At 45.8% G+C, this 13,482-nt stretch overlaps 1 protein-coding gene across 1 annotated transcript in view; it reads left to right on the top strand.

The window, feature by feature from the left end:
* The window catches only part of LOC124024795 (CUB and sushi domain-containing protein 3-like), a gene marked incomplete at its 3' end in the record, with an annotated part of 47,900 nt that extends 39,897 nt beyond the window's left edge, over positions 1-8,003 (top strand). The window contains exons 8-11 of the mRNA XM_046338546.1: positions 2,106-2,279; positions 4,786-4,959; positions 6,704-6,889; positions 7,830-8,003. Coding sequence (XP_046194502.1) covers positions 2,106-2,279; positions 4,786-4,959; positions 6,704-6,889; positions 7,830-8,003 — 708 coding nt within the window. The remainder of the gene's footprint in view (positions 1-2,105; positions 2,280-4,785; positions 4,960-6,703; positions 6,890-7,829) is intronic.
* Between the last annotated feature and the right edge of the window lie 5,479 nt (positions 8,004-13,482).

The raw sequence follows: 13,482 nt of genomic DNA on the forward strand, positions 1-13,482 counted from the left end.
ACACATTCATAGTGGTAGTGGGAGAGACAGGCTTGGAAGATAGGTAGAGAGAGAGATGTACAGTATAGGACACAGTGGTAGTGGGAGAGACGGGCTTGGAAGATAGGTAGAGAGAGAGAGATGTACAGTATAGGACACATTCATAGTGGTAGTGGGATTGGTTCCCACACCAATACAAGTGGTATATGAACTCAACAGTTCATATATTCAATGGGGTTCGATGGGGCTCCCGGGTGGCGCAGTGTTGCTTCTCAGGCGTCACTACAGACCCTGCTCACGGCAACACAGTGTTGCTTCTCAGGCATCACTACAGACCCTGGTCACGGCAACACAGTGTTGCTTCTCAGGCATCACTACAGACCCTGGTCACAGCAACACAGTGTTGCTTCTTAGGCATCACTACAGACCCTGGTCACGGCAACACAGTGGTGCTTCTCAGGCATCACTACAGACCCTGATTTCAGGGCCTACCTTCAAACTCAGTGCCTCTTTGCTTGACGTCGTGGGAAAATCAAAAATCAATTGTTAAGAAAAAGACTTCAGAAACAACATTGTAGACCTCCACAATCTGGTTCATCATCTAAGGACCTTGTACATGGGGACAAAATCGTATGTTTGGAGAAATGTCTGATGAATGGTCTGATGAAACAAAAATAGAGCTGTTTGGCCATAATGACCATCGTTATGTTTGGAGGAAAAAGGGAAGCTTGCAAACCGAAGAACACCATCACAACCGTGAAGCACGGGGGTGGCAGCATCATGTTGTGGGGGTGCTTTGCTGCAGGAGGGACTGGTGCACTTCACAAAAATAGATGGCATCATGAGGGAGGAAAATTACGTGGATATATTTAAGCAACATCTCAAGACATCAGTCAGGAAGTTAAATCTTGGTCGCAAATTGGTCTTCCAGATGGACAATGACCCCAAGCATACTTCCAAAGTTGTGGCAAAATGGCTTAAGGACAACAAAGTCAAGGTATTGGAGTGGCCATCACAAAGCCCTGACCTCAATCCCGTAGAAAATGTGTAAGCAGAACTGAAAAAAGCATGTGCTAGCAAGGAGGCCTACAAACCTGACTTAATTACATCAGCTCTGTCCAGAGGAATGGGCCATAATTCCCCCAACTTATTGTGGGAAGCTTGTGGAAGGAAACCCGAAGCGTTTGAACGTTAAACCATTTAAAGGCAATACTACCGAATACTAATTGAGTGTATGTCATCTTCTGACCCACTGGGAATGTGATGAAAGAAATAAAAGCTGAAATAAATCATTCTCCCTACTATTAATTCTGACGCTTCACATTCTTAAAATTAAAGTGGCGATCCTAACTGACCTAAAACTATCATTTTTACTTGGATTAAATGTCAGGAATTTTTGAAAAACTGAGTTTAAATGTAGTTGGCTAAAGTGTATGTAAAAGATATATAGAGGATACATAGAGGATACATAGAGGATATATAGAGGAGACATAGAGGACATATAGAGGATATATAGAGGAGACATAGAGGATACATAGAGGATATATAGAGGATACATACAGGATACATAGAGGATATATAGAGGACATATAGAGGATATATAGAGGAGACATAGAGGACATATAGAGGATATAGAGGACATATAGAGGAAATATAGAGGATATATAGAGGACATATAGAGGATATATAGAGGACATATAGAGGAAATATAGAGGAGACATAGAGGATGCATAGAGGATACATAGTGGATACATAGAGGACATATAGAGGACACACATTGCTTTCTCTTTTCTTAGATGTCTGACTGTACATAACTGTGTCTGAAGTGACTCCATATTCCCTATACAAAGCACTACGTTTCACTAGAGTAGTGGACTCCATATTCCCTATACAAAGCACTACGTTTCACTAGAGTAGTGGACTCCATATTCCCTATACAAAGCAATACTTTTCACTAGTAGTGGACTGCGTAAGAAACAGGACATTTCAGACTTGCCCCATGAGTTTAACTTTGCACGTCGTAGTAAATATTGTTGTAAAAAAAAGTGTCGATATGCTAAATACATTTGATTGATTGATTGATTGCCCCTAACACCCCCCCCCCCCCCCCACCCCACCCTCTCCAGCTGGTCACTGCGGTATCCCGGAGCAGATTGTGAACGGTCAGGCGATAGGGGAGAACTTCGGATACAGAGACACCGTGGTCTACCAGTGTAACCCTGGCTTCAGACTCATAGGATCCTCGGTCCGCATCTGCCAGCAGGATCACCTCTGGTCTGGACAGCTGCCGCTGTGTGTCTGTATGTATTCACCCTCTACCCTACTGGTCTGGACATGTTGTTATATAAACCCTACTGGTCTGGACATGTTGTTATATAAACCCTACTGGTCTGTACATGTTGTTATATAAACCCTACTGGTCTGGACATGTTGTTATATCTACCCTACTGGTCTGTACATGTTGTTATATCTATCCTACTGGTCTGTACATGTTGTTATATAAACCCTACTGGTCTGTACATGTTGTTATATCTACCCTACTGGTTGTTATGTCTATCCTACTGGTCTGTACATGTTGTTATGTCTATCCTACTGGTCTGTACGTATTCACCCTCTACCCTACTGGTCTGTACATGTTGTTATATAGACCCTACTGGTCTGTACATGTTGTTATATAAACCCTACTGGTCTGTACATGTTGTTATATCTATCCTACTGGTCTGTACATGTTGTTATATCTACCCTACTCGTTGTTATGTCTACCCTACTGGTTGTTATATCTACCCTACTGGTTGTTATGTCTACCCTACTGGTTGTTATATCTACCCTACTGGTTGTTATGTCTACCCTACTGGTTGTTATATCTACCCTACTGGTCTGGACATGTTGTTATATAAACATGACTCCACCCCCAACCCCACCCAGCCAACATGACTCTACACCCAACTCCACCCAGCCAACATGACTCCACCCCCAACCTCACATTATAGTCCCCCAATCCCGCTCAGCCAACATGACTCCACCCCCAACCCCACCCAGCCAACATGACTCCACCCCCAACCTCCCATTATAGTCCCCCAACCCCAACCAGCCAACATGACTCCACCCTCAACCTCACATTATAGTCCCCCAACCCCGCCCAGCCAACATGACTCTACCCACCAACCCCACCCAGCCAATATGACTCTACCCCAACCCCACCCAGCCAATATGACTCCACCCCCAACCCCACCCAGCCAATATGACTCCACCCCCAACCCCACCCAGCCAATATGACTTCACCCCCAACCCCACCCAGCCAACATGACTCCACCCCCAACCCCACCCAGCCTACATGACTCCACCCCCAACCTCCCATTATAGTCCCCCAACCCCGCCCAGCCAACATGACTCTACCCACCAACCCCACCCAGCCAATATGACTCTACCCCAACCCCACCCAGCCAATATGACTCCACCCCCAACCCCACCCAGCCAATATGACTCCACCCCCAACCCCACCCAGCCAATATGACTTCACCCCCAACCCCACCCAGCCAACATGACTCCACCCCCAACCCCACCCAGCCTACATGACTCCACCCCCAACCTCCCATTATAGTCCCCCAACCCCGCCCAGCCAACATGGCTCCACCCCCAACCCCGCCCAGCCAACGTGCCTCTAATGAATAGGCACAGCAACAGTGCCAAAAAACACAAGTAGACTTGTTTACTTAACTTAATGCTTTGTATAAAATACGGATGCCCACAAGGGACATCCTGAATCTACTGATATTGATGTGAAGGTTTGTTTACAGTTGAATTGGAGTGTACAGTGAGCTTACTGCTGCTGTGTCAACAAATCTCTCTAGTTGACTTAATGAGGTTTCCTCTTCACTACGAACATTATTCTAGTCCATTTTCTATATCATTTTCCTCTTCATCAAAATATAGAACTTGATCTCTCTGGGTGTTCCAAGGTTAATAGAATGGTAATGGTATTGATGATGTGTTGAATATTCATCAGCTGTATTGAACTCCTGTCCCCCCTTTACTGTGCTGCAGGCATAGAAATAGAATGACTAGAATGGGTGAACCCCCCCTTTACTGTGCTGCAGGCATAGGAATAGAATGGGTGAACCCCTCCCCCCCTTTACTGTGCTGCAGGCATAGAAATAGAATGACTAGAATGGGTGAACCACCCCCCCCATTTACTGTGCTGCAGGCATAGAAATAGAATGACTAGAATGGGTGAACCCCCCATTTACTGTGCTGCAGGCATAGAAATAGAATGACTAGAATGTTTAAACCCCCCCATTTACTGTGCTGCATGCATAGAAATAGAATGACTAGAATGGGTGACCCCCCTTTTACTGTGCTGCAGGCATTGAAATAGAATGACTAGAATGGGTGAACCACCCCCCATTTACTGTGCTGCAGGCATAGAAATAGAATGACTAGAATGGGTGACCCCCCCCTTTACTGTGCTGCAGGCATAGAAATAGAATGCCTAGAATGGGTGAACCAGGGGATATCCCCTTTTTTTGAACCAGGGGATATTCAATTGTTACCCTATGAGGTCCGGAGTAATTCTGTTTTTTTTCTTCTGTTCGAACTGAAAATGAATTGCAAACCCAACCTGGTGTCCCAGATCTAAAGCAGTCCTCTAATAGAGGGGTTTGAGTAATAAAACAAACCAGTGAAACTGGCTTGGAGGTCCAGATTAGACCAAGACAATGTCACTAGAACACCGATGGGGATACTCAAAATGGCCCCGTTGTTTATATATATTTCTTTCCCGTAATTGTATTTTTTTTATGTGTGCAGCAATCACATGTGGCCATCCAGGCAGTCCCATCTATGGGAGAACTACAGGGGACGGATTCAACTACAACGATGTGGTCAGCTTCTTCTGTAACCAAGGTTACGTACTGGAGGGAGAGTCCAGAGCCCAGTGCCAGGCGAGTCGCCAGTGGAGTCAACAGCCACCTTCGTGTAGAGGTGGGTAGCAGGCGGTGGAGTCAACAGCCACCTTCATGTAGAGGTGGGTAGCAGGCAGTGGAGTCAACAGCCACCTTCGTGTAGAGGTGGGTAGCAGGCGGTGGAGTCAACAGCCACCTTCATGTAGAGGTGGGTAGCAGGCGGTGGAGTCAACAGCCACCTTCGTGTAGAGGTGGGTAGCAGGCGGTGGAGTCAACAGCCACCTTCATGTAGAGGTGGGTAGCAGGCAGTGGAGTCAAGGCAGAGCACAGACACCTGACACCTACAGCCTACAGTACATCTCTGGAAAATAAACAAGTCATTTTAAGGCTCATTAGTATTTAAAATACTTCATAATATAGCACGGGTACATCCAAGTGCAGATGAGCCATTCGTCGTAGAAACAGGAGCAGGCTGTGATTTGTGCCATTTCAGCCATTCCTCATCGTAGAAACAGGAGCAGGCTGTGATTTGTGTCATTTCAGTGATTCATCGTCGTAGAAACAGGAGCAGGCTGTGATTTGTGTCATTTCAGTGATTCATCATCGTAGAAACAGGAGCAGGCTGTGATTTGTGCCATTTCAGCCATTCCTCATCGTAGAAACAGGAGCAGGCTGTGATTTGTGTCATTTCAGTGATTCATCGTCGTAGAAACAGGAGCAGGCTGTGATTTGTGTCATTTCAGTGATTCATCATCGTAGAAACAGGAGCAGGCTGTGATTTGTGTCATTTCAGTGATTCATCGTCGTAGAAACAGGAGCAGGCTGTGATTTGTGTCATTTCAGTGATTCATCGTCGTAGAAACAGGAGCAGGCTGTGATTTGTGTCATTTCAGTGATTCATCATCGTAGAAACAGGAGCAGGCTGTGATTTGTGCCATTTCAGCCATTCCTCATCGTAGAAACAGGAGCAGGCTGTGATTTGTGTCATTTCAGTGATTCATCGTCGTAGAAACAGGAGCAGGCTGTAATTTGTGTCATTTCAGTGATTCATCATCGTAGAAACAGGAGCAGGCTGTGATTTGTGTCATTTCAGTGATTCATCGTCGTAGAAACAGGAGCAGGCTGTGATTTGTGCCATTTCAGCCATTCATCGTCGTAGAAACAGGAGCAGGCTGTGATTTGTGTCATTTCAGTGATTCATCGTCGTAGAAACAGGAGCAGGCTGTGATTTGTGTCATTTCAGTGATTCATCGTCGTAGAAACAGGAGCAGGCTGTGATTTGTGCCATTTCAGCCATTCATCGTCGTAGAAACAGGAGCAGGCTGTGATTTGTGTCATTTCAGTGATTCATCGTCGTAGAAACAGGAGCAGGCTGTGATTTGTGTCATTTCAGCCATTCTATTATTATAATAATAATAATAATATATGCCATTTAGCAGACGCTTTTATCCAAAGCGACTTACAGTCATGTGCGCATACATTCTACGTTATTAACTGGCAATTGAACACAGACGACACTTGACAGATACCACATAAAGCACTTTGTAATGAGTAGTTCAGCCAGATGGAATATGTTGTACTGTTTGAGATTCACAGGGGGGACGACAGTTAGATCTATGGTATGACTTCCTAGGAGTTGTCAAGACGGTACGAGCAGATCTGAGACCAGGCTTGGGGGGAAATATTGACATAGTTTTGACAATCTTTGTTATTGATACAATAGTTGTTAATGATACAATAGTTTTGACAAATAACTGTTATTTATATATTTGTATTAACAATGATATAATGTAATTAATTCTATGTGTTTTATTCCCATGCAGTGGTGAACTGCACAGACCCTGGCATCCCGGCTAACTCCATCAGGGAGAGTAAGATAGAGCACGGTAACTTCACCCTGGGCAGTGTGGTGTTCTACACCTGTAACCCTGGATACTACCTGTTCGGTTCCTCCGCACTGACCTGTCAACCTATTGGCCACTGGGACAAACCTCTACCTGAATGTCTTGGTACGTTGTCTGTTTTCTCTTCGCAACTTGTTGAAACTACAGATGTAGGATCTTTATTTGATCACTGTTTTGTTGCTGAGGAAATGCAGATGAGCTTTCGTGATTTTTTTTTTCTTCACACAAATTCACTGAAAACCTGCTCTGTCACACGGTTGTATTAACAGTATTCCACTTTAACATGTGGCCTCGTTTTAACCCCCCTCCCCCCGATCAATCCACATGATGGACTAAACATTCAAATCCTGTTGCTGCAGGATTATTTTGCTACCACAATACAGGTCAAATTAAGATCCTACACCTGTACCACACACCCACAACTACTGAGGTGCAGGAGGAGGAGACTAGAGATTTTAAAAAAAGGAAGCCTAGACACACCAAAGGTTGATGCACAGTTCACATGTATCGCGCAATAGTACTTATCGTTTGCTGTGAGTGACCTTCATCGTGGCATTTCTCCACGATCTCCCTGTTGTTCTAGCCAAGTGTTGGATCCTTCATGGACTTGATTTGTATAGGTTACAAATGTGTTTAACCAACGTCTGTCTAAATGCTAATCACCTAATAAAGGCTGACTGGAATGGCTATACTGACCGACAGTATACACTCTTTAAAAAAAGGTAGAACCCTATTGAGTTCCATTTTAGAACCCTTTCCGATAGAGAGTTCTACATGGAACCCAAAAGAGTTCTACCTGAAACCAAAAAGGGTTCTCCTATGATGACAGCCAAAGAAACCGTTTTGGAATCATTTTTTTCTAAGAGTGTTGTGTTAATGATGACTACATCCCAAATGGCACCCCATTCCCTATACAGGGGCAATAGGGCTGTGGATAAAAGTAGTGCACTACATAAAGAATAGGGTGCCATTTGGGACACACACAGTGTTAATGAGCCATAACAATCTGACTGTTGGCTATGGGGAACGTTATTGTGTGTTATAGAGGAGGACTGTGGGAACCCTGGCTCTCCTCCCTACGGTACCATGGTTGGGGACAAGTTCTCGTTTGGCTCCACGGTTCAGTACTCCTGTTCAGGGGACAGAGAGCTGATTGGAGAGGTATCACTCACCTGTCAAATCAATGGACACTGGAGTGGACCCATACCTCACTGTTCAGGTAATGACCCATACCTCACTGTTCAGGTAAGGACCCATACCTCACTGTTCAGGTAAGGACCCATACCTCACTGTTCAGGTAAGGACCCATACCTCACTGTTCAGGTAAGGACCCATACCTCACTGTTCAGGTAAGGACCCATACCTCACTGTTCAGGTAAAGACCCATACCTCACTGTTCAGTAAAGTCAGGACCCATACCTCACTGTTCAGGGGACAGAGAGCTGATTGGAGAGGTATCACTCACCTGTCAAATCAATGGACACTGGAGTGGACCCATACCTCACTGTTCAGGTAAAGACCCATACCTCACTGTTCAGGGGACAGAGAGCTGATTAGAGAGGTATCACTCACCTGTCAAATCAATGGACACTGGAGTGGACCCATACCTCACTGTTCAGGTAAGGACCCATACCTCACTGTTCAGGGGACAGAGAGCTGATTGGAGAGGTATCACTCACCTGTCAAATCAATGGACACTGGAGTGGACCCATACCTCACTGTTCAGGTAAGGACCCATACCTCACTGTTCAGGGGACAGAGAGCTGATTGAAGAGGTATCACTCACCTGTCAAATCAATGGACACTGGAGTGGACCCATACCTCACTGTTCAGGTAAGGACCCATACCTCACTGTTCAGGTAAAGACCCATACCTCACTGTTCAGGGGACAGAGAGCTGATTGGAGAGGTATCACTCACCTGTCAAATCAATGGACACTGGAGTGGACCCATACCTCACTGTTCAGGTAAGGACCCATACCTCACTGTTCAGGTAAAGACCCATACCTCACTGTTCAGGGAAGGACCCATACCTCACTGTTCAGGTAATGACCCATACCTCACTGTTCAGGTAAGGACCCATACCTCACTGTTCAGGTAATGACCCATACCTCACTGTTCAGGTAAGGACCCATACCTCACTGTTCAGGTAAAGACCCATACCTCACTGTTCAGGTAAGGACCCATACCTCACTGTTCAGGTAAAGACCCATACCTCACTGTTCAGGGAATGACCCATACCTCACTGTTCAGGTAAGGACCCATACCTCACTGTTCAGGTAAAGACCCATACCTCACTGTTCAGGGAAGGACCCATACCTCACTGTTCAGGTAAGGACCCATACCTCACTGTTCAGGTAAGGACCCATACCTCACTGTTCAGGTAAGGACCCATACCTCACTGTTCTGGTAAGGACCCATACCTCACTGTTCAGGTAAGGACCCATACCTCACTGTTCAGGTAAGGACCATTACCTCACTGTTCAGGGAATGACCATACCTCACTGTTCAGGGAAGGACCCATACCTCACTGTTCAAGGAAGGACCCATACCTCACTGTTCAGGGAATGACCCATACCTCACTGTTCAGGAATGACCCATACCTCACTGTTCAGGGAATGACCCATACCTCACTGTTCAGGGAATGACCCATACCTCACTGTTCAGGGAAGGACCCATACCTCACTGTTCAGGTAAGGACCATACCTCACTGTTCAGAAAGGACCCATACCTCAAGGTAAGGACCTCACTGTTCAGGTAAGGACCATTACCTCACTGTTCAGGTAAGGACCATTACCTCAAGGTAAGGACCCATACCTCACTGTTCAGGTAAGGACCATTACCTCACTGTTCAGGGAATGACCCATACCTCACTGTTCAGGGAATGACCCAAACCTCACTGTTCAGGGAATGACCCATACCTCACTGTTCAGGGAAGGACCCATACCTCACTGTTCAGGGAATGACCCATACCTCACTGTTCAGGGAATGACCCATACCTCACTCTTCAGGGAATGACCCATACCTCACTGTTCAGGGAATGACCCATACCTCACTGTTCAGGGAATGACCCATACCTCACTGTTCAGGGAAGGACCCATACCTCACTGTTCAGGTAATGACCCATACCTCACTGTTCAGGTAAGGACCCATACCTCACTGTTCAGGTAATGACCCATACCTCACTGTTCAGGTAAGGACCCATACCTCACTGTTCAGGTAAAGACCCATACCTCACTGTTCAGGTAAGGACCCATACCTCACTGTTCAGGTAAAGACCCATACCTCACTGTTCAGGGAATGACCCATACCTCACTGTTCAGGTAAGGACCCATACCTCACTGTTCAGGTAAAGACCCATACCTCACTGTTCAGGGAAGGACCCATACCTCACTGTTCAGGTAAGGACCCATACCTCACTGTTCAGGTAAGGACCCATACCTCACTGTTCAGGTAAGGACCCATACCTCACTGTTCTGGTAAGGACCCATACCTCACTGTTCAGGTAAGGACCCATACCTCACTGTTCAGGTAAGGACCATTACCTCACTGTTCAGGGAATGACCCATACCTCACTGTTCAGGGAAGGACCCATACCTCACTGTTCAAGGAAGGACCCATACCTCACTGTTCAGGGAATGACCCATACCTCACTGTTCAGGGAATGACCCATACCTCACTGTTCAGGGAATGACCCATACCTCACTGTTCAGGGAATGACCCATACCTCACTGTTCAGGGAATGACCCATACCTCACTGTTCAGGGAAGGACCCATACCTCACTGTTCAGGTAAGGACCATTACCTCACTGTTCAGGAAAGGACCCATACCTCACTGTTCAGGTAAGGACCCACACCTCACTGTTCAGGTAAGGACCCACACCTCACTGTTCAGGTAAGGACCATTACCTCACTGTTCAGGTAAGGACCATTACCTCACTGTTCAGGGAATGACCCATACCTCACTGTTCAGGGAAGGACCCATACCTCACTGTTCAGGGAATGACCCATACCTCACTGTTCAGGGAATGACCCATACCTCACTCTTCAGGGAATGACCCATACCTCACTGTTCAGGGAATGACCCATACCTCACTGTTCAGGGAATGACCCATACCTCACTGTTCAGGGAAGGACCCATACCTCACTGTTCAGGTAAGGACCATTACCTCACTGTTCAGGAAAGGACCCATACCTCACTGTTCAGGTAAGGACCCACACCTCACTGTTCAGGTAAGGACCCACACCTCACTGTTCAGGTAAGGACCATTACCTCACTGTTCAGGTAAGGACCATTACCTCACTGTTCAGGGAATGACCCATACCTCACTGTTCAGGGAAGGACCCATACCTCACTGTTCAGGGAATGACCCATACCTCACTGTTCAGGGAATGACCCAAACCTCACTGTTCAGGGAATGACCCATACCTCACTGTTCAGGGAAGGACCCATACCTCACTGTTCAGGGAATGACCCATACCTCACTGTTCAGGGAAGGACCCACACCTCACTGTTCAGGGAATGACCCATACCTCACTGTTCAGGGAAGGACCCATACCTCACTGTTCAGGGAATGACCCATACCTCACTGTTCAGGGAAGGACCCATACCTCACTGTTCAGGGAATGACCCATACCTCACTGTTCAGGGAAGGACCCATACCTCACTGTTCAGGGAATGACCCATATCTCACTGTTCAGGGAATGACCCATACCTCACTGTTCAGGTAAGGACCCATACCTCACTGCTCAGGGAAGGATCCATACCTCGCTGTTCAGGGAATGACCCATACCTCACTGTTCAGGGAATGACCCATACCTCACTGTTCAGGGAATGACCCATACCTCACTGTTCAGGGAATGACCCATACCTCACTGTTCAGGGAATGACCCATACCTCACTGTTCAGGGAATGACCCATACCTCACTGTTCAGGGAATAACCCATACCTCACTTTTCAGGGAATGACCCATACCTCACTGTTCAGGGAAGGACCCATACCTCACTGTTCAGGGAAGGACCCACACCTCACTGTTCAGGGAATGACCCATACCTCACTGTTCAGGGAAGGACCCATACCTCACTGTTCAGAGAAGGACCCATACCTCACTGTTCAGGGAAGGACCCATACCTCACTGTTCAGGGAATGACCCATACCTCACTGTTCAGGGAATGACCCATACCTCACTGTTCAGGGAATAAGGACCCATACCTCACTGTTCAGGGAATGACCCATACCTCACTGTTCATATTTATTTGATTTAGATGTTCTATGAGCAGCTTCTCCAGGTTGTCATGGAGACTGTTCACCTTGATGTTTATTTGATTTAGATGTTCTATGAGCAGCTTCTCCAGGTTGTCATGGAGACTGTTCACCTCGCTGTTTATTTGATTTAGATGTTCTATGAGCAGCTTCTCCAGGTTGTCATGGAGACTGTTCACATTGATGTTTATTTGATTTCAATGTTCTATGAGCAGCTTCTCCAGGTTGTCATGGAGACTGTTCACCTTCCTGTTTATTTGATTTAGATGTTCTATGAGCAGCTTCTCCAGGTTGTCATGGAGACTGTTCACATTGATGTTTATTTGATTTCAATGTTCTATGAGCAGCTTCTCCAGGTTGTCATGGAGACTGATGATGAAGCGAGTCTCCATCTGGTTACTTTCCGCCAGACCTTTAGCAGCAGACGGCTCACGTAACATTTAGCATTGCCTACTGGTTTTAATGTCATTTAAATGAACTTTAGGAAGTTTAAAACAACAAATGTACATCTTGTTTTTAAAGTTTTATTTATTTAATTAGCTGTTCACTAATCGGAAGTTGTATATATATTTAAATGTGTGGCTGGGATGGGGGTTAATGCTTAAGAGGACGTGAACGATGCTGAATGGGCGTAAACAAAGAAGAGCTGTCTAGGAAGTGTGAAAATCTCATCAAAATCTTTCAAAGGGCATTTTCTCCTACTTGTCTCTGAAGTGGGATAACAAGTCTATCTAATTTCAAAACTAAAACATGTTTCCTCCATCTCCATTTTATGATGTAAAACCGCCGAGTCTGTACTTTCATAAAATGTTTTTTTTTTAAATAAGCAAATCACTTACTTACATTTGATTTAAGCCTCAGTAGAGAAATCTGGACACGTATGGCATTAAAACAATATGTCGCTACAATGTGCTATGATATGACAGTACACAGTGAGTCTACAAAACATTAAGAACACCTGCTCTTTCCATGACATAGACTGACGAGGTCAGTGGTGACCCTTGAACCTGACATTTCTAGCAACAAAAGGAAGGGGGGCCGGGGGGCTATTTTGCATCTTATTTTGGCAATAATACATATCACACATAAATTTACAATGTAAACAAATGTAAATAATAATTGAGGAAATCAAACCCCATACAACATTGGTCTCTTTTTTGTTTTCTTGAGGAAGGCAGTTCCAAAAATACAGGTGTTTCAGCCGAACTCAGTGCTTTCTGTGGAGGTGGGGCGAGCCTGTTTAAAATACAGGTGTTTCAGCCGAACTCAGTGCTTTCTGTGGTGGTGGGGTGAGCCTGTTTAAAATACAGGTGTTTCAGCCGAACTCAGTGCTTTCTGTGGTGGTGGGGCGAGCCTGTTTAAAATACAGGTGTTTCAGCCGAACTCAGTGCTTTCTGTGGTGGTGGGGCGAGCCTGTTTAAAATACAGGTGTTTCA

This window comes from Oncorhynchus gorbuscha, unplaced genomic scaffold (genome assembly GCF_021184085.1).
Source record: "Oncorhynchus gorbuscha isolate QuinsamMale2020 ecotype Even-year unplaced genomic scaffold, OgorEven_v1.0 Un_scaffold_1999, whole genome shotgun sequence".
Lineage (NCBI taxonomy): Eukaryota > Metazoa > Chordata > Actinopteri > Salmoniformes > Salmonidae > Oncorhynchus > Oncorhynchus gorbuscha.